The 21,784-nt window shown below is 43.1% G+C and overlaps 1 protein-coding gene across 1 annotated transcript in view; it reads left to right on the top strand.

Annotated features, from left to right (window-relative positions):
- FECH (ferrochelatase) overlaps positions 1–21,784 on the top strand; it is a 58,122-nt gene that overhangs the window by 21,914 nt on the left and 14,424 nt on the right. The window contains exons 5-8 of the mRNA XM_073620267.1: positions 2,032–2,166; positions 4,055–4,161; positions 5,222–5,320; positions 10,110–10,217. Of these exons, the coding sequence (XP_073476368.1) occupies positions 2,032–2,166; positions 4,055–4,161; positions 5,222–5,320; positions 10,110–10,217 (449 nt within the window). The remainder of the gene's footprint in view (positions 1–2,031; positions 2,167–4,054; positions 4,162–5,221; positions 5,321–10,109; positions 10,218–21,784) is intronic.

The following is a 21,784-nucleotide window of genomic DNA, read 5'->3' as shown; positions in this document are numbered from 1 at the left end:
GTGAAAAATTTAAGGGGGTCTGAATACTTTCCATCCCCACTGTGTGTGTATGTATGTATGTGTGTATTATATATATATATATATATATATAATATATATATATATATATATATATATATATATATATATATATATATATATATATATATATATATATATATATATATATATATATATATATATATATATATAATGTGTGTGTGTTTGGATTGCCGTCTTTGCCCCCATTAGGGACATTCACCTTTTCTATTTGTCCTGTTTTACCATTATTAGTGAAAAGAATGGACAGGAAATCTTCTAATGTGGATGCTAGTTCTAGTGACAACAAGGGACTTCCTCAATTTTGGAGGCCTTTTCTCTCACTTCCTCTCCTAGAGCCACAACAGGAAGTGAAAGGATATCTCCCCAATTGAACATGGATTGCAAAAAGACCTGATGTTGGGGGGGGGGGGGGGGGGGGGGGGGGGGGGGGGGGGGTTATAACCCTCACTTATTCGAATTAAGGCTAGGTGGTGCTTTGAGAATTTCAGGTCTGTTTTCACTATGAATTTCTAAAGCAGCTGCGATTTCAGATGCAAATCTTTAACAATAGCTGGTTAAGGAGCGGGCCTGGAAGCCAACCACTGCTTCCTTAAAGGGGTTGTAAAGGTAAAATTTTTTTCACCTTAATGCATTATATGCGTTAAGGTGTGAAAACTTTTGACAATAAAGCCACCCCCCCCGTTTTACTTACCTGACACCTCGAAACTCAGCCGCTCGCTCCCGACATCCATTTCGCCGCTCAACCTGGCCGCTGATTGGCTACAGTGGATGGACTGAAAGCAGCGCAGCCATTGGCTTGCGCTGCTGTCAATCACATCCAATGACGCGGCGCCCCCGGGGGGCGGGGCCGAGTGATACAGTGAGCGGCTATAGCCGCCGGCTGTATCACGGGAGCGCGCTCGCAATAACTAACCACCATGCGAGGGAGCTCGCATTAAGGTGGTTAGTCCTTGCGGGGAGGAGCTGAAACAGCCGCCGAGGGACCCCAGAAGAGCAGGTTCGGGGCCACTTTGTGCAGAACGAGCTGCACAGTGAAGGTAAGTATAACATGTTTTTTGTTTAAAAAAAAAAAAATTACCAACTTTAAAAATTTAACAACTGATGACTTGTCAGCAGATGCTTTTGTTCTGACCATGGTACAGAGATGTTGCAACTAACAAAAATTTTTTTTTTTTTTTTGCAGGCTTCACAGCCTAGAGGCAGGATGTGGGGACTTATTGACCCCCAGATCTCACTGTAAAGAGGACCTGTCACACACTTTTCCTATTTCAAAGGATGTTTACTTTCCTTGTAATGGGAATTAAAAAAAAGTGTTGAAATAGAAAAGTAAAATAGAACGCAGAAGCGAACGCATACGTAGGTCGCGCCCACATATGTAAACGACGTTCAAACCACACAAACGTTAGAAAGTTAGAGCGAGAGCAAAAATTCTAGCGCGAGATGTCCTCTGTAACTCTTAACTCTAAACGGGTAATCTGTAAATTTTTAAAGCGTCACCTTGGGGGATTTAAGTACCAAAGTTTGGTGCCATCCCACGAGTGTTCGCAATTTCAAAGCGTGACATGTTGGGTATCTGGCGTAACAAGAGCTTTCACATTTATGCAAAAAAATTGGGCTAACTTTACTGTTTTGTTTTGTTTTTTTTTATGCATAAAACAGTCCCCCCCCCAAAAAAACGCTTTTGAAAAATTACTGCACAAATACTGTGCGAGATAAAAAGTTGCAATGAAAACCATTTTATTCCCTAGGGTCTCTGCTAAAAAAAAAACAAAAAAAAAAACATATATAATATTTGGGGGTTCTGAGTAATTTTCTAGCAAAAAAAAAAAAAGATATTTTTACATGTAGGAGCGAAGTGTCAGAATTGGCCTGGGTAGCAAGTGGTTAAGCAAAGGTACACTGTCTCCTGATTGGCACTGTCAGCTCATTGATTTTATCCTTCTTCTTTTCTGTTTTCTCCTGTAACACATTTTGTCTATCGTCTAACAGCACCTCATAAATATTACATTGGTTTCCGATATGTTGACCCACTAACTGAAGCCGCAATCCAAGAAATGGAGAGCGATGGTGTAGAGCGGGCGATCGCCTTCACGCAGTATCCTCAGTACAGCTGTTCAACCACCGGTAAGTGTTCAGCCATCCTTTTGGCACAGCTGGAGTTTTGTCACTTACACCTAATATGGTAGCACAAGAATCTGGTGCAGCTGTGCATAGTAGCCAATCGGCTTCCAGGTTTTATTGTCTAGGCTTAATTGAACAAGCTGAAGTTAGAAAGCTGATTGGTTATCATGCATAGCTGCACCAGCTTTAGTAATTTCCCTACTGTATTTTTGAAATTCATTCGGTTAATTCGAAGAATGCCCATACAGAGTTCATTTCCTTCTTCTTTTTTTTTTTTTTTTTTTTTTATGTATTTTTATTTCAGCAGAATATCAAAAGGACTGGATAATCAAACTTTTCGATTCAACATATGTAGGCTCCCTTAACGTTAACACGAGTTTCTCTTTGGTGCAGTTTAATACATTATTTTGGAATTTAGTCTTAGTTCTGTAAGGAGTTCTAGAGCTTTACTGAATTCCAAACTTCGCAATCAGTTTGTCAACTTAAAGTTGAAGTTTAATCTGCTTATATTTTGCCTTCCTCCCTTTCATGACCCCCCCCCCCCCCCATGTTATTAGAATTTTCCCATAACATTTGTCTTTCTTCATTACAAGCCTTTTGTAAACCCAGCAATGATGTCACTGGATCTATGCTATGCAGGCAGATGATGGCTGTTGGAAGGGGCTAGCAGGGTGCTGTACATGGCTTCCTGAAAAATCACAGCACCTTGCCACCATGTTCCTCAAGAGCCCTCAACCCTAATGTAGGCAGTGGGCTGGCTTTTGGGAGGAGTTATGCTAATATCACAATGTATTAAAGTAATACTAAACACACATGGTTTCATTTACATCATCCCTTCTCTTTATGTGTATGGATGTTGGCACTGTATTTTATTTTGTTTAAAAAAAAAAATGTCTAAATCAATATACAGCTGTCATCTGACCCAGCTCTTTACCAGCCTCTCTGCAGGGGCTTCCAGTCCTCTACTTCCAGTTACATATTCCAAAAAAAAAAACAGCCTTTGGATTCCAGTCATGATGTGGGCTATCTAGAGGGAGGTTCTACCAATCACAGCCTGTTTCACGCCCCTTCACCCTGTGCCTGTTGTATGTATGTGCTTAGAATTACAGGGAGGTGAAACCTCCATCAATCGACAAGTAATATTCCGCCCCCATAGTGGGGGCTGTTTAATGGACATAGAGGAGAATGGAGGTAGTGGGCTATCGTTTTATCCCTGTGTATACACCCACGTGTGATACTATAGTCATGTGGGCTGCACAGAAGAGGAAAAAAGGAGGAAATTAACAGCTTAGAAGGGAACTAAACCTGGAGCATGCTCAGCAGATGTGGCAAAGGCCGGTCTTCATAATCTCAGGCTGCAGCGGGGACACAGACAAGGAGGGAGGGACAGTGAACAGCAGGATCAACCAGATTGACACAGGTTTCTTTTTAATTGGCTATCATGGGGCTGTTTGATCCCTACTGGGATTCCCAGAGAACACGTTGTTCTGCAAATTGGTGTAAAGGCTCATTCACACCACAGCACAAATAAAAACACATTGAAATTGCGTGTGCATTGACATGTGTATTTTAGTGCGCTTTTTTTTTTATGCATTGTAAGGCATTTTTGTGTGTTTTGTGTTTTTTTTTTTTTTTTTTTTTTTTTTGTTTTGTTTTGTTTTTTTACTATTTCCGCATATGTTCCTTCCAAACACATCAATTGCGCATTGTAACTCGTTTTTAGTGTGCTCTGATGCAAAAAAAATGTAGTAGTCACTGTAGTGATATTCCAACCTCATTGGGTTCAACTGAAAATAAAGATCCTTATCCTGGAGTGCTGGCTTTGTGACTTAAGCTATGTGTGGTTTTTTTATGTTTTTCATTGTTTTTTTATTGAATATTCCCCACATAGGTAGCAGTTTGAATGCCATTTATCGGTACTATAATTCCAAGGGGGTTCAACCCACAATGAAGTGGAGCGTAATCGATAGATGGCCAACACACCCTCTCCTCATACAGGTACGCAGCAGCATCAAAGCTGATCTCACCTTCTAGCTTAAAGCTGAACCCCATGGAAAAGATATTTACACTTCCACTGGGTCCTCCTCCCCACTGCAGGGGTTAACTGTTCATTTTATCTACAGGATGACAAATAAAATACTAATGCCGTATTCCTCGCTCCCCCAGCAGCTTGTGATCCCCGCACTTCCCGATGCTCCGGAATGTGGGTGAGCCCTTGGTGTGCTGTTGTGCATTGCAGGACTGCTGGTCCTGCGTTGTGCAGGATAATGCCTGAGAGCTGTGACTGGTCTGGCATTGAAAGATTGGGGAGGGGGCTCGGGCGATCGATCACACAGAACCAAGTAAGTTTGTGAAAGCGAGTAATAAGGGAAGTATATCAACCTTTTCATTATCATCCTGGCTAAACAAGCAGATAACCCCCTGTAGTAGGCGGGGAACCCACTGGAAGTTTACTGACCCTTTTTTAATTGTATTCTTACAAGCACCAACCAACTTTTTTTTTATGTGTGTTTGTGTATGAAAATGTCAGCTCCGTCGGCGTAGACCGGGATGCAATGCGGGGGACCTCATTCCAAGGTAAGTCTTTCATAATGAGCAAGTATTTTTTTTTTTTTTTTTTTTTTTTTTGATTTGTGGGTATACAACTGTTTTAAATGCATGATTTTAATTAAACGTACGTGTGTGTGTGTGTGTGTGTGTGTGTGTGTGTGTGTGTATATATATATATATATATATATATATATATATATATATATATATATATATATATATATATATATATATATATATATATATATATATATATATATATATATATATACATACACACACACACACACGTGTTTAATTAAAATTATACATTTAAACCAGTTGTATACCCACAAATCAAAAAAAAAAAAACATACTTGCTCATTATGAAGTACTTACCTTGGAATGAGGTCCCCCGCATTGCATCCCGGTCTACGCCGACGGAGCTGACATTTTCATACACACACACACACACGCGCGCGCGCGCGTCATCAGAGGCAAATCATTAACACCCTGCTTGTCATTTCAGTGTTTTGCCGACCATATCCAGAAAGAGCTGAATATGTTTCCAGAAGACAAGAGAGGAGACGTGGTCATTCTCTTTTCTGCTCATTCTTTGCCAATGGCAGTAAGGCTTCTCAGTTATTATCTTTTTATTACTTTATTTTTCAATATTCCCATATTATATACAGTATTTTAAATGGTAAGTTCATGTTCTGGAGCATGTTACACATTAGCCTGGGTTCACACTATACCGGGCTGCGGATAGCACAGGAGCGCTGTGCGTCCCTGTTCCCAGTTTCAGGGACGAATCAGGGCCGATTCTATGCCTGAATTTGGCCCTGAAATGGAGCCAAAGACTCACAGCGTTTTTGTGCAGTGCGCTCCGCAGCCGCCCCGGACATATGTGAACCGCCTCCATAGGGGGGGATCTTCCCCCAACCCCGCACCCACTCTCACATTTTGAAAAAAAGCATGGCTGCCCACACAGCCACATCTTTCATTCACAGGAAGCTGTGAATGAGAAAACTGCAAGTCCTGTCTGCCACTGTGGACTTGTAGTTTGAATAGGCCACACACATTCTGATTATTACGCTCGTAGTTCATTCACACTACCTCCAGCTTGCAAGCTGATAGCATGTACAGAGGTATGGGCTGAAAGATAAAGGGAGACTGTGCAGTTGCCTGACACTGCATCTGCTGATTGTGGGTGCAATACTTTGCAGGCTCCTATTGAAATTTTTTTTTTTTAAACTGCAAAAAACATGCATTTAAAAGTTCATCTTTTGCTAAAGTGAAAATTTTTATATATATATATATATATATATATATATATATATATATATATATATATATATATATATATATATAGATAGAGACTCTGACTGTAGCAGTGTTGCAGCTCATCGTATGGAACAAGTACACATTGCACATGTGCAGCCCAATGGCTGTTTGGTCTCAAAAATAACGAGAAGACAGAGGCATAGCTGGCTGCAGAAGGTTTTTGGAAGCTCATTTTAAATGTGGTTTCAGCCTGCATTGCTTAAAACAGGGAGCCCTGGCTGCTGTTAGGTAGGTCTAGAACTTTGTACTGCTATGTCTGTTGGACAGGATAGTTTCTGTTCTTTTTTTTTTTTTTTTTTGTGCCGCTGAATGAACATACACTTTAAAGTGGTTGTAAACCTCACACATGAAATATGAACAAAGCATATTCCTCTAGCGTGTGTGTACTTGTCTCAAGTAAGAGCACTAAGTGTCTCTTCTGCATCGTTCCTCTTCTACCAGTATGAATCCCTTCTGACAAGTTTTCCTGAAACCAAGAGAAAAATGGTGGCAGGGGAATGGAGCTCCAGCACACAGCCTGTGATTGACAGCCTCAGCTCTGATTCTGTGTGCTATGTGGATGGTGGGTGTGTCCCTCCCTCCAATCAGCTCTCAGAGCTCTCCTCACTGAGAACTAAACCTCAGCTCTCCACCCCCCGTTTTCTGAAAGCTCAGACAAGCTTTATAAATGTGTGCCTTTTGAATGTAGAGAAGACTGCAGGTGAACAGGTACAACTTATGTAGGAGGATTTGTTTCATCTGCGTATCACCAGAGGCCCGTCTCTTCACTGGGTACATGTAAGGGTTTACAACCACTTTAATTGTTTACTTTTGAAGGACTTGTATTTTGTGCTCAGGGAGTGTGGGTACTGCCTGATGTTTATAATTTAATAGTTCCATAACAAACTATTAGGAATTGTTTAGTAAAATACTTTGTTATACTGCCACCCAGTGGTCACTTTTTTTTTTTTTTTTTTTTTTTTTTTTTTATGAGAGGCTGTAGGATAATAGACCCGATCAGTCCAGCATATATCTTTTCTAGTATGAGAGATTTCCCGACATGCATATCTCCACTTATCGGAGTGTCTTCAAGTGTATTTCAACTATTGCAGACAAATTTGACAACCCCTCGTTATATGTTCGTATTCCCATGTATTAAAACATATATCTTACTTTTAGAATAGTCTATTTGGAGCAGGTTTATACATAGGACTCTATAGGCAGCTTGAAATTCATCATAATAGTTTGTAATGTGCAATTAACCTCTTCCCTCCGGCCGCATGCATCTATGCGCCCTCTTGGTGGGTGGGCTTTAATGCAGAGCGGCCGCATATATGCGCCTATATGTACACTGTGATACTGTGCTGAGAGAACACTCCCTGCGCACTGCCAGCACAGTAACCGAAGTGTCACAAAAAGATCCCGATGCATACTTGCGATCAGGTGCTTTTCGATCATGTGATCACTGATCACAGCGTTCGCGTGATCTGAATCCCTGCCTCTGCCTCCTGGCATTTCGATCCACTTAAAGGCTCGGGAGGTGGAGATGGGAAGGGGTTAAAGTTTTGCTAAACCCAGGAGCCTGCATTTACTATATTTGGTCTCCCACAGTACACAGAACATGGAAATGCAGTTATATTCGTAAATATATTTTTCTTATCAGCAGTATATAGCAGTCTTGTACCTCCATAAGTGTCTGGTTGAAGCTTGTAGGAGGAGTTTTCATTCTACTCTGACTGTCTTATGAGGCTGCAGGATCCCTGACCCTCTGTCTGGACAGTGCTGATTGGCCCTGTGCTAATCACATGTACCCTCAAAAAAAAAAGAAAACACTCTAGTAATACACACCAAACTGAGCATGTGCAGAGTGACTCCAAAGGCGCTGTACTGTCAGGAGATAGGTTGGGGACATTGGAAGATTGGGAAGGTTCAGAGAAGACAGGTTTAAACAGCCTTTTAGCACAATGCAGAGGAATAACCCCTTAGGTTCCACAGTGAATATAACAAGCACACTTTACTGCATATACAGACCGATTTTACTAACACTTTAAGGGACAAATGCAGGGAAAATTTTCTGAATGTACCACTCAAGCCTTGAGAACTTTAACATTTTGTTAGAACATACAATGTAGTGTGCACTTCTAGTTTACAATTGATAATGAAATCTGCTAGTCCAGTACAGGAAGGGATAATTATGGGAAATATTTATCTTTAAAGGAGAATTGGGACCAAAGCTTTTGTGGCTATACTTCTATGGATCACATGACTGTAGTGCATTCTGCACTCCTGTGACACGTTTTCAGCTGACAGCGAGCTAAAGCCCACGTCAGCTGACGTCACTCAGCCGTTCCTGCCCCTCCCATGCCCAGCACTCCACAGAGAGCTGGAGGGTAAAACAGTGAGCCGCAGACTGACAGTCACTGCTCTCTGCTCAGAGCAGAGGGGGAGAACTGAGCAATCAGTGGTGTTAGATCGCTCAGTTCCCACTGCAGAGCCAGCGGAAGACAGATGCAGCATCAATCCGAGGTGAGTATAATTATTTTTTAACATTACGTAGAAGTGAAAAGCGAAGTAAGATTTTGGTGGAAATGTACCTTTTTTAAGAGGTTCCAACAATTCATATGCAGATGACACTTCCTGACACTTCCTGCTCCAAGGTCAAAGTTTTTTGTTACCTCTGCTCCTGCCTTCTTCAGTCTGAACCAGGGGTCTCAAGCTGGCTGCCCTTTCAGCAGTTGCAAAACTACAAGTCCCATCATGCCTCTGCCTGTGAGAGTCATGCTTGTAACGGTCAGCCTTGCAATGCCTCATGGGACTTGTAGTTTTGCAACAGCTGGAGGGCTGTCAGTTTGAGACCCCTGGTCTAAACAGTCTGTGCTTCAACATCTAACGGGAAGAAGGCAGATGTGGGGATATCAAACACTTGTATTAAAAAAAAAAAAAAAAAAAAAAAAAAACTATTAGCTATGCTGGCTTGCAGGGTTTACTTTGATACAGATTCACTTTTGCGTTTTTTTTCCTTTTTATTACCTTTTACAACATGAATACATTCCTAACAAGTCACCATACACAGCAACAGTGTAATTTTTCAAAACCGCTAATAATGTACACTAAGCTGTGCATGGCTCGGTGTACATTCAATAGAAACATTGCTGCTAGGAAGGAGAGCAGCATTTATAGCAGAAGAGCCGTACAGAGTCACTTCTGAAATAAAAGCCTTCCTGCTTGCAATGTTTGTGGTTGAAGACTTTAGTTTCACTTTTAAAGTGGTTCTAACGGCTCCCGTTTTTTTTTTGTTTTTTTTTTACCCTTATGCATTCTATGCATGAAGGTAAAAGACCTTCCCTGTGCAGCAGCCCCCCTAATACTTACTTGAGCCCCATCTTGATCCAGTGATGTGCACGATAGACTTGGATCTCTGGGGACGTTCTCTTGTCATTGGCTGAGACAGCAGCAGGAGCTGGTTTCAATCACAGCCAGTGAGCCAGTGGGAAGAAAGAGGGGGTGGGGCTGAGCCGTGGCTCTGTGTCTGAATAGACACGCAGAGCAGCAGCTCGGGAGCAAGCTTGCTCAGGTGCCCCCTTTGCAAGCTGTTTGCTATGGAGGCACTTGGCAGGAGGGCGGGGCCAGGAGAACCCAAAAAGAAGAGGATTGGGGCTGCTCTATGCAAAACCACTGCACAGAGCAGGTTAGTATGACATGTTTGTTAAAAATATTAAAGGAAAGTTTTTTTGTTTTTTAAAAGGCAGTCTTTGAACTTCAATCAGGGTCTTTTTCCTAGGCTGAGATAATGTCATCAGTCTGCTGCAGGCAGAAGAAATAATTTCCCCTGTCTCATTTGCCTAAATTATGAGAGTGTAACTTTGTAGCAAGGCTGTATCTGGGACTGAGCTGTGTTAGACGTTTGTAAACAGAACCATTAACTACACAAGCACCAGGATTTACATGACTGTACCATCTCTGCACCGCGGTATCTCATTCCAGGAATTACATGATACCTGAACAAAGATGGTGTCACCCAGCCTCATCCATCCAGAAGGATATTTCATCTGCCACTTTACACAGTCTGCTTTCTCCTTTCTCTCTGTTTGCAGGTTGTAAATCGAGGGGATCCGTACCCCCAAGAAGTGGGAGCCACTGTGCAGAAAGTCATGGAGAAACTGAATTTTTCCAACCCCTACAGACTGGTCTGGCAATCCAAGGTAGGTCTGGTGGATAATCGGGGAGCCGGCACTGTGAGCCGCAGTACTCTGCACTTTGGTCATTTTGTTTTTATTGCAGCAAGAAGAAACGACTAGCTTTTATCTACAGCAACTCCAAAATGGGACTTTAATTTCAGCACACTAGACTGTCACTTTATACAAGGATCCTTAGGCAGTCCATAATTAAAAACAAAAAGCAAAACCTATGTCTATGTAAAAAACAAGGTTTTTATTTTTTTTACAGGTATTTTTATATCGCTGACCATTTATTGCAACTTCTTACATATATTGTACATTCACATCAGTCCCTGTCTTTATAGAGCTTACAATATAAGGTCCCTGTCTAATGCCGCGTACACACGAGCGGACTTTACGGCAGACTTTGTCCTGCGGACTTTACGACGGACTTTCCGATGAACGGACGTGCCTACACACGATCAACCAAAGCCCGACGGATTCGTACGTGATGACGTACGACCGGACTAAAACAAGGAAGTTCATAGCCAGTAGCCAATAGCTGCCCTAGCGCCGGTTTTTGTCCGTCGGACTAGCATACAGACGAGCGGACTTTTCGACCGGACTCGAGTCCGTCGGACAGATTTGAAACATGTTTCATTTCTAGGTCCGTCAAACTTTTGAGAAAAAAAAAAGTCAGCTGGAGCCCACACACGATCGAATTGTCCGACGGACTCAGGTTTGCTGGACCAAGTATGCCGTAAAGTCCAGTCGTGTGTACGTGGCATAAGATTCATTCATACACATACTAGGGCCAATTTAGAGAAGTGCCAATTAACCTACCAGCATGTCTTTGGCGTGTGGGAGGAAACTGGAGTAGCCAAAGGAAACCCATACAAGTACGCGCAAACTCCATGTAGGTACATATAAAGGCCACCTCTTATTAAATCAGAACTACTCTGCATTTGTGCACCACAAAGCAAAAATGCTGTTAAATTCATTTTTAATGTTTAAAGCAAGCTCCCCCCATCTATCCCTGTCTCAATGCTTTATTTTGCTTAGAAATCACTTTAAAAAACACCCCCCTAGCATATCTGGCTGTGGCCATCTTGAGTAAGGGCAGATGATTCATGTAGCATCAATTTCCTGGATTCTATCTGCCCTTAGTTCAGGCATGCAGGCAGGAAGGTATGCTTAGCTGAGAAAGCCCCTCCTGAAGACTCCTGGGATGTATGACACTATTTGCCTAGACCTGGAAACCAGGAAGTAACTGAAAAAATGTAAGGGCCCCGGCTCGATCTCCCGGAGTTTCGCCCCCCCCCCCCCCTCCTCCTCCTTTCTCCGCCGCCGGGCCAATTAGAAAGCGCTGGGAGCTTCAAGCATGCGCAGTAGAAGTAGAAGTCTTCACTGCCGGGTTCCCTTAACAGGAATGGCTGCGGCAGCACCCGGGAGTCAATCCGAATATCTGCTGGGGTGCCGACAGGTAAGTTCCCTATTATAAAAGTCAAGATCTACAGTATTTGTAGCTGCTAACTTTTTAATTTATTTTTTTCACCCAGGCTGGACCTTCTCTTTAAAATAGTTCAGCCTCAGAAGCTGCAGAAAAGCATGTAGTGGTTTGTTAGTTTTTTTTTTTCTGCGATTTTGTGGTGATTTGCGTTTTTTTTTTTTTTTTTTTTTTTATCTGCCCCACAACAAATTTTGCCCAAAAAAAAAAAAAAAAGCATAAAAGCACTGCACAAACACTCAAAAGGAAACCGCATAGGTGTGTGTGAATGGAGCCTAAAACTAAAATCTCTAAATCTACTTGCAGCCACAATCTAAGACCAACCTATCTAGCCCTGTAAAGAAGAAATCGCTATACATACCTTTTTTTCTAAAGCCGCTCCGGTCGCTGAGCTGCCAGCGGCGGCTTCTCTGTGGAGGCGGGAGCAGAGGAGGCAGCCGTCAACGGAGGCCCCATAGTAAGTCTACGTTACTTCCCAAGCATTTCTCAACCGCTGTCGGCTGTCTCTTGCACGCAGCATCTGCCGATGGAGTGCAGACCGGAGCAGCTTCAGAAAACGTATGTATAGTGATTTTTTTTTTTTTTTTTTTTTTTTTTTTTGCTTTCCAGGGCTAGATAGGTTAGTCTTAGATTGTGGCTGCAAGTAGATTTAGACATTTTAGTTTTAGGCTGAAATTCCCATCCTGCACTGCAAATGCAGCCAAGCCAGCAATGGGAAGGGGGCAGGAGAAGTCCATTAAGCAAAATAACTATTCTAGAAGGGCAGTTTGGATCTGATGAAGTGTTGGGCCTATAGTAGCAAACAAGGCTTGTATGAAGTCCTGCTTAGTTCAGTAAGCCTAATGAAGTGATTTTTGGAATGAGGGGGGTTGGAGGACACTTGTACACACCTGGTACATACTCCATGCAGCTCTTTAGTTGGGCACAAACCCAGCACCCAAGCAGTCTATACTGGTGTTTTATGCAGTACTGTATATTGAGAGCAGTAGAAACTCTTTATCGTCTATAGTGGTATAGCATGTGCTTAAGATTAAGAGTGATTTGCAAAGCTGCTCAGATCTCTCACAAAGGAAATAAATCTGTTTTTAAAGCCTCCAAATGAACAAAGCCTATGCTCATACAACACATTTTATTCTTTCTATATCCTGCAGACAGAGGAGAATCCAGTAAGGAATGTCTCTGATCTCTACAGAATGTGTTTCTAGAGTTTGGGACTGCTGCTGCTTGCTATAGCAGCCAATTGCCTTCTTCCTTTTTCTAAAACTGCCTGATGTGACCTTTTTATTTACATCTAGTTGATTTATAATCACTATAGTCTTGTCCCACAAGATGCCAAACCCCATCTATATAGCAAATATGTTTGTTTTTGTTCACCTAATGTAAATGTACATGCCTCTTTCATTTAGTAGACCCTTGGTACCCAACAAGTGCCTTTGGGCCACATGCATCCCACCTGCACCTCACGTATGGTTTGCTGTGCTTCAGACCTCTAATCAGGCCTGGAGAATGGTGAGCTGCACACTGAGTGATGGCAGCTTCAGTTGCTTTTTAGTGCCAGAACCACCAGCTGTCAGTGACAGCCGTAGTTTAGCACTAACCCTATGATCTGAATCAATCCTGAGCTTCTGCTCCTGATACCGAGCGCTCCGTAGGAGCCCTGGCAGTGGATAATACACACATTGGAAGTGAAATGACATCACAACACTTCCTGTTAGAATGGAGGTTTGGGCAGTGTGGTTGCACCTCTGTCCCGTCTCTCTCGCAGCAGTAGATCATTGCTGTAATGATCTATTGGAGGCTGATTGCAGTCAGCAGTAGTTCACTGAGAAGGTGATCTGTTGATGCATGGTAGGTCTGAATCGGGTCTTCAGAGAGCAGATTCAGTGCCCCCATGAAGAAAAACATGAAAAATAGGATTATTAATATTTTTAACAAATTGATTTGATCCTCTCCCCATTTTGTTCTAGGGTCACACCAGATATGTCAGGTGCTCTTGATGACATTTTCGTTTACTACATAAAAAGTGCAGTGTCCCTCTGAATTTTAGTGATTTTTTTTTTTTTTTTACTTGCATAAGGTATAAATACAGTCTACAAAATAGATTGATGTTTATTATCAGTTATAAAGAGAATTGCAATAAAAGCTCAAGATAATGAAAACAACCTCACAACCGTAGAAACCAAAGAAACCTTAAAGGGTAAGTTCACCTTTAAGAAAAATCTGTAAGGTGAACTCACACAGGATGCCCTCCATTGATGTGATTATATTTATATATATATATATATATATTAAAATAAATGAGTACACCCCTCACATTTGTGTAAATATTTTATTGTATCTTTTCATGTGACAACACTGAAGAACTTTCACTTTGCTACAATGTAAAGTAGTGAGTGTACAGCTTGTATAACAACGTAGATTTGCTGTCCCCTCCAAATAACTCAACACACAGCCATTAATGTCTAAACTGCTGGCAACAAAAGTGAGTACACCCCTAAGTGAATATGTCCAAATTGGGCCCAATTAGCCATTTTTCCTCCCCGGTGTCATGTGACTCAGTGTTACAAGGTCTCAGGTGTGAATGGGGATCAGGTGTGTTACATTTTGGTGTTATTGCTCTCACTCTCCCATGCTGGTCACTGGAAGTTCAACATGGCACCTCATGGCAAAGAACTCTCTGAGGATCTGAAAAAAAGAATTGTTGCTCTACATAAAGATGGCCTATGCTATAAGAAGATTGCCAAGACCTTAAAACTGAGCTGCAGCACAGTGGCAAAGACCACACAGCGGTTAAACAGGACAGGTTGCACTCAGAATAGGCCTCGTCATGTTCGACCAAGGAGGTTGAGTACACGTGCTCAGCATCATATCCAGAGGTTGTCTTTGGGAAATAGATGTATGACTGCTGCCAACATTGCTGCAGAGGTTGAAGGGGTGGGGGGTCAGCCTGTCAGTGCTCAGACCATACGCCACACACTGCATCAAATTGGTCTGCATGACTGTCGTCCCAGAAGGAAGCCTCTTCTAAAGATAATGCACAAGGAAGCCCGCAAACAGTTTGCTGAAGACAAGCAGACTAAGGACATGGATTACTGGAGCCATGTCCTGTGGTCTGATGAGACCAAGATAAACTTATTTGGTTCAGATGGTGTCAAGCGTGTGTGGTACGGCAACCAGGTGAGGAGTACAAAGATGGTCTGGGGCTGCATGAGTGCTGTCGCCACTAGGGAGCTACAGTTCATTGAGGGAACCATGAATGCCAACATGTACTGACATACAGAAGCAGAGCATGATCTCTTCCCTTCAGAGACTGGGCCGCAGGGCAGTATTCCAACTTAACGACTCTAAATACACCTCCATGATGACCACTGCCTTGCTAAAGAAGTTGAGGGTAAAGGTGATGGACTGGCCAAACATGTCTCCAGACCTAAACCCTATTGAGCATCTGTGGGGCATTCTGAAATGGAGGAGCGTAAGGTCTCTAACATCCACCAGCTCCATGATGTAATCATGGAGAAGTAGAAGAGGACTCCAGTGGCAACCTGTGAAGCTCTGGTGAACTCCATGCCCAGGAAGGTTAAGGCAGTGCTGGAAATAATGGTGGTCACACAACATACTGACACTTTGGGCCCAATTTGGACATTTTCACTTAGGGGTGTACTCTTGTTGCCAGCGGTTTAGACATTAATGGCTGTGTGTTGAATTATTTTGAGGGGACAGCAAATTTACACTGTTATACAAGCTGTACACTCACTTCTTTACATTGTAGCAAAGTGTCATTTCTTCAGTGTTGTCACATAAAAAGATAGAATAAAATATTTACAAAAATGTGAGGGGTGTACTCACTTTTGTGAGAGAGAGCTAGAATGAATATCTCTATCTCGTACATTATTACACAGGCTACCATGCATTTCAGTAACCTACAGTAAGGCATATGTTTTTTTGCGCAATACCACACAATTTATGTACGCTAAACCATTGTGAGGGAGCCACACTTGAAGTCCCCATATTCATTAAGTTGGATACCACTACATTAGACAACCATTTGGTCACTGAATACTATGGGGGGCCAAGTCATTTATTCTCTGTAGGCAACTTAAATCCTTGGTGTTTTGTTTTTTTTTTTTTTGCCTTTTATATATTTCTAAACATTTTCTTACAGACCAAGCTGACCAGCAAAGTGACAATGGCTGGGGCAAACTATAAGACTGCCTGCAGTGCTGTCGTGGTTTCAGAAACTTTTTTTTTTTTTTTTTATTTTATCTATTTTTTTAATGGGAGATCTAAACTGGAGTAAGTAATTTTACCGGCATTAGTTTATCCCTGTCACTGCCACTTTTGCTGGACAGCTTGCTCTGCATGTAAAAGAGAAGATTAATATAAATTTAGCGGGCCACCCAATGTGACCCAGTCAGCGCGGTACAAACGTTCTCTACTCTTAGGTGTCCTTTTCACCTTTCTGATTTAAAGGGTTGTAAAGGCAGAAGGTTTTTTTTATCTTATTGCATTCTGTGCAGCAGCCTACCTAATGCTTATCTGAGGTCCCTCTTTCCAGCGAAGTGTCTCAGACATACAATATTTTCCTTCCTGATTGGCTGAGACACTGCAGCGGCACCATTGGCTTCCGCTGCTGTTAGTCAGTTAGCCGATCGGGGGAGAGAGGGACAGGGCCGGCTCGGGGTTCCATGTCTGAATGGACACACGGAGCTGACTCAGCAAGCTGCTTGCTGTAGGGGCACTGGACAGGAGGGAGAGGCCAGGATCACAGAAGAGGGACCTGAGAAGAGAAGGATCTGGGCTGCTCTGTACAAAACCACTACACAGAGCAGGTAAGTATAACATGTTTGTTTTTTATAAGAAAAAAAACGAGCCTTTACAATCACTTTAAATGGCCTGACGCTTAATTTGATAAATGTTCAAGGAGAGAAATTTAGGGGGGAGAGTAATTTTTTTTTTTTTTTGGATTGTGTAGGGTGTGGGGTCACTTTCCTATGCAGGACTTAGTATGGAGTCTCCGCTACGGCCTTACCACCCCCCCCCCCTTATTCCCATACACTCCTAACCTGCATTTCTTTCCAGCTCCTTGGTCCTCTTCAGCCAGTGCTGAAATGGATTATGTTGGGAACCTGAGATCATATGATGGTGCTTGGGCCCAGTAATTGGCTGTTCTGCCCAGGTAGACACCTGCTCCCCCATACCTGGAAGTGGCAGCTATTCTTGCCATAGCTGGAGTATCTGTGACGGAGTGCAGGTTCGGTGAGTATAAGGGGGTGAGTAGCTTGCAGAGAAACTGTCACTTTGTTTGCAAGGGCAAAGTGATAGTGAGGCTGATTTACTAAAACTGGAGAGTGCAAAGTCTGGTGCAGCTCTGCATAGAAACCAGCTGCCAGGTTTTATTGTCAAAGCTTAATTGAACAAGCTGAAGTTAGAAGTTGATTGATTGGCTACTATGCACAACTGCACCATTTTTGCATACTCCAGTTTTAGTAGGTCAACCCTTGTGTCTCTTTAAGGCAAGTGAGGGAAAAATAGTTTACTATTCTGAATACTGTTATTACATATATTAACTGCATACAGTTATCAGTGTACAGTATATTCCCCAATCATGGTGCTTTAAAGCCTAGCTCTATCTCGATGTGTTTTTATTTTCCTCTGTGTATCCTGACAGGAGGTGATGGAAAATCTCCCCAACAGAGACATGGCAATAAAAACCCTGAGGGGCTCTAACGCACTTCCCTAGTCTGTCCAAAACCAAAAAAGCTTTTGGTGAAGTTGGGCTTAGATAATTTTTGGAGAAGTTAAAGCGTTTTTTTGGTGACCCCCCCTCATCTATGCACTGTCTACATCTGTGTCCCATTAGGGAGATTTTTCTATCACTTCCTGTCCTATAAACTCAACAGGAAATGAGAGCAGATCTTTCCAATGTGAAGGAAATCCCTTCCGAGACTGTTTTTCACTAAAACGCGCGTGTGTGTGCCCCCACTGGAAGATCTCCCCTCTATTTACTGTACTGGTGGCAACTTAAAACTTTTGGATTTATGCTCCCTTTCATTGCTGGTGACATCGGTGATGAGGACATTTGGAGAGAGTGAATCTCCCCAAAGGACACATAGACAGCAATCAAAGCCTGCAAGGTTTCTGTCCCCTCACTACTATATACCCGAATCTTAAAAAAAAAAATAAAGTTTGTCTTTGAAGGAGTTGTAAAGGCAGAAGGTTTTTTATCTTAATTCATTCTATGCACCAAGATAAAAAAAAAACTTCTGTGTGTAGCAGCTTCCCCAACACCCCCCTAATTACTTACCTGAGCCCCATCTCTGTCCAGTGATGTCCACAAGTGTCTTAGCCGTCCTGGACTCTCCTGCTGATTGGCTGAGACACAGCAGCAACGCCATTGGCTCCTGCGGCTGTCAATCAAAGTCAGGGGAGAGAGGGTCAGGGCTCCGTGTCTGAATGGACACATGGAGCTGTGACTCGGTTCGGGTGCCCCATAGCAAGCTTCTGGCTGTGGGGGCACTCGACATGAGGGAGAGGCCAGGAGCAGCAAAGAGGGACCCAAGAAGAGGAGGATCCGGACTGCTCTGTGCAAAAATAACCGCACGGAGGCGGGAAGTATGACCTGTTTAAAAAAAAAAAAAAAACCCAAGACTTTACAATCACTTTAAAGTTGAATTCCAGGTTTCAATCAACTTTATATAGTTTGTTCGGCCAAACCTTTTTAATTTTTTTTTCATCAATGAATACAAGGCTTCCTCTGTTTGACCGAGGTGGAGTGGAGGGCAGATGACCTTGGCCAATCAGAGGAAGCCTTGTATTCATTGATAAAGCCTGGCGGAGAAGTACTCAGCCCAACTTTTTTTTTCGGTCAGCCGACTGGAAGTTGCTCGTACTGTTGCCAGTACACCACTTCCCTTATTGTTTGTAGGTAATGTTATATTAACGCAAACACAGTAACTGTATTGTTTAGTAAAGAAAATGTTTTTGTTTGGGAGGTTAGCTTGACTCAGACCAACTTTTTTAAATGCATTAAATCGTGGAATTCTAAATGCTGATTATATTGTAAAAGCAAAGACATAGACCATTTATCCAGCAGATGGCCTCCCACGCATTTCGCTAAGGAAAGTAGCGCAGCTTCGTCTGACCGTCCAGCTGAAGCTATGCTACTTTCCTTAGCAAAATGCGTTGACGTCATCCGCATCACGTGATGCCACCCCCGGCAAGCCCCGCTGTAACCGGGAACAGGAGCTGTGACAAGGCGGTGGTAGCTGCCTCGCTGAGCTATGGATACAGTGGTTCCGCCTATTCCTTTTGACAACAGGAGTCTGCTGACATTGTATCAAACGATTTTGGATTGAACAATCAATGGGAGTCTCGGCAAGGGGTGCCTGGTCAACAGCAGCGGTAATGTGCGCTTTACCAGTACATCCACCCAGACATGTGTGATTAAGCCTACTTGATGCTATCTGAGCATGAGTAAACGGGACACTCAACGAGGGTCCATGGCAGAGGCCTTATGCACTCCAGCCTGTTGGAATATACCCTCCATTTTTCAGTATTCAGACATTTTGCTCAACGTGATAAGCATAGTAGCAACAGTGAACATTTTCAGCAAATATATTGCTTGCCTTCCCGGTTACCTCATTCAAGTGTAGCTGTGGGTCATTTATCTTTTCAGGGACAGTATACATTTCCATCACAACACAGCCCATAGGAAGTAATAGGCCTGCAGACATGGATGTTGATCATTGCAAGATTTAATGCTCCTAGGTCTATCAGAACTTTTGTTACCAGCGTGGGTTTGTTATTCAAACCTGCAGTTCACCTGACCTAGAGGATTCACATTCCTTCTTGCCCATGACCACATTGTGCACATTTCCCTCCTATCGGTAACTGACAGATCCCCAGTTGCTCATCCCTCCAGTGATAGACAGGATCACCTGTCTGCTCCCATCCCCTGGGGCCATACGCAGATTACATGTAAATTCCGACTAGGAAACTTGTACTAGAGGATATCCTCCAAGCGATTTTATTTTTTATTTATTTTATTTTTTTATTTTTTATCGCTATTTGGCATCCGGACGTCCAGTTCTAATTTTGTTTTATGTTATGTTTTTTTGTTTTGTCCTTGTCTGATGGCCACCATTCCATGCACCCCTTTGTGGTGCTGGTGGGGAATCTGTTTGTGAAGCTGTGGCACCATTTTCTTAGCAGTATTGCAATCTGTTTTTATAGCCGCTTGATACCAATAAATGATATATTCTTTCAAATAACACTCTATTATGATCCTTGTGTTACCAAAAGTAACCCCTATGCTCCCCTGGTGTTTTTTTAATTGAGGGTTTCCTTTTGTATTATACAGTATATGGCTTGAATTTTGGCAAATTCGTGCTGAATCAACTGAAATTCAAGCCATGGGTGGCCCCACAAGCCCTACCTGTTTCCACAAATGTTGGTTTAAAATTTGTTGAACAGTGACTGACTGACTCAGGGCCGGTGCTACCACTGGGCAAACTAGGCAGACGCCTAGGGTGCACTGCTGCCTGGGGCACCCGGCCACTGGCGTTCCTACTCTCTTCTCTCTGCAGCAAGCAACTAAGTCTCAGCATCAGCAGGCAGCCACCGCTCCATTCGCACATAGTGTCAGAGGCGCAGCGGCGGTGGAGGACTGTGTCTGTGTTCAAACTCCCAAATGAATGGAAGCAAGCAAACATTCATTGATGGGCGCTGGTAGGCTGCATTTGATGGGCGCTGGTAGGCTGCATTTGATGGGCGCTGTTGAGGCTGCATTTGTTGGGCGCTGTTGAGGCTGCATTTGTTGGGCGCTGTTGAGGCTGCATTTGTTGGGCGCTGTTGAGGCTGCATTTGTTGGGCGCTGTTGAGGCTGCATTTGTTGGGCGCTGTTGAGGCTGCATTTGATGGGCGCTGTTGAGGCTGCATTTGATGGGCGCTGTTGAGGCTGCATTTGATGGGCGCTGTTGAGGCTGCATTTGATGGGCGCTGTTGAGGCTGCATTTGATGGGCGCTGTTGAGGCTGCATTTGATGGGCGCTGTTGAGGCTGCATTTGATGGGCGCTGTTGAGGCAGCATTTGATGGGCGCTTCATTAAAAAGGTGGGGTATACATGGGCAGGGCAAAGAGGGTCGAGTCAGGGGTTGGGGCAGCAAAATGAGGTTTCGCCTAGGCGGGTGTTAAAAATCCTTGCACCAGCCCTGCTGACTGTGCTTGATCAGATGTGATCCCTGTATTCAGGCAGCCATAGGTGCAAAAAACAAACATTCGCCCTTTTAGGCCCTTTTCACACATTTTGTCTGTCAGTTTTTCACCCATCCGTTGATGAACATATGGAAAAAACGAACATATGGATAAATGTATGTAAATGTGTGATCATCCATTTGCATCCACATCCATCAACATCTGTTTTTTCATAGAGATGTATTGCTGTCCTTTTTTTTTTTTTTTTTTTTTTTTTTATTCATCCGTCAACGGATGGATGAAAAACAGACAAACGGAACACCCATGTGAAAGGGCTTTACAGTACAGGGAAGCCCCAATGCAAGGGTATTTTCCTTCTTTTCCCGGGAGTTCAGCTTTAAATGGTTGAGTTTACCCATCATTGTATTTATCAGCCTGATTGTGGGAGAATTCCCTGTCTTATGTGAGATTCATCAAAATGCTTTTCTACATCTGTATGAGAAGGCAAAGGCTTCTGATGACACCTGTTTTGCATTGCATGATTGGACGAGGTGGGGAGCATTACATCAAATGCTTGCAAACACCCCACCCCGTTACCATTATTTTTATTATCTTATGAATCGTTTTCCCGGTATGCTGGCTAACCTGTCACTGACAGTCCTCAGTCAGGGCTCTTGATCAGGAGTCTGCAAGGCGGGCTTCCGATCATCATCATGACTGCTGTGGGGGCCAATCACAGCAGCCACATGATAACAGAAGTTGTGCCGCTGCATTCTATCCATTAAGGTAAAAATACTTCTGTGTGCAGTGCTTGACTCTCTGAGGACTCTCCCACCTCATTGGCCTAGACAGCCAGTGAGCCAATGAGGAGAGAGGGGGCAGCGCCGATCTGCGGCTGTGTGTGTGAATGGAC

The sequence above is a fragment of the Aquarana catesbeiana genome, linkage group LG01 (genome assembly GCF_042186555.1).
Source record: "Aquarana catesbeiana isolate 2022-GZ linkage group LG01, ASM4218655v1, whole genome shotgun sequence".
Taxonomy (NCBI): domain Eukaryota; kingdom Metazoa; phylum Chordata; class Amphibia; order Anura; family Ranidae; genus Aquarana; species Aquarana catesbeiana.
This window is presented reverse-complemented; position numbering and strand designations above follow the sequence as displayed.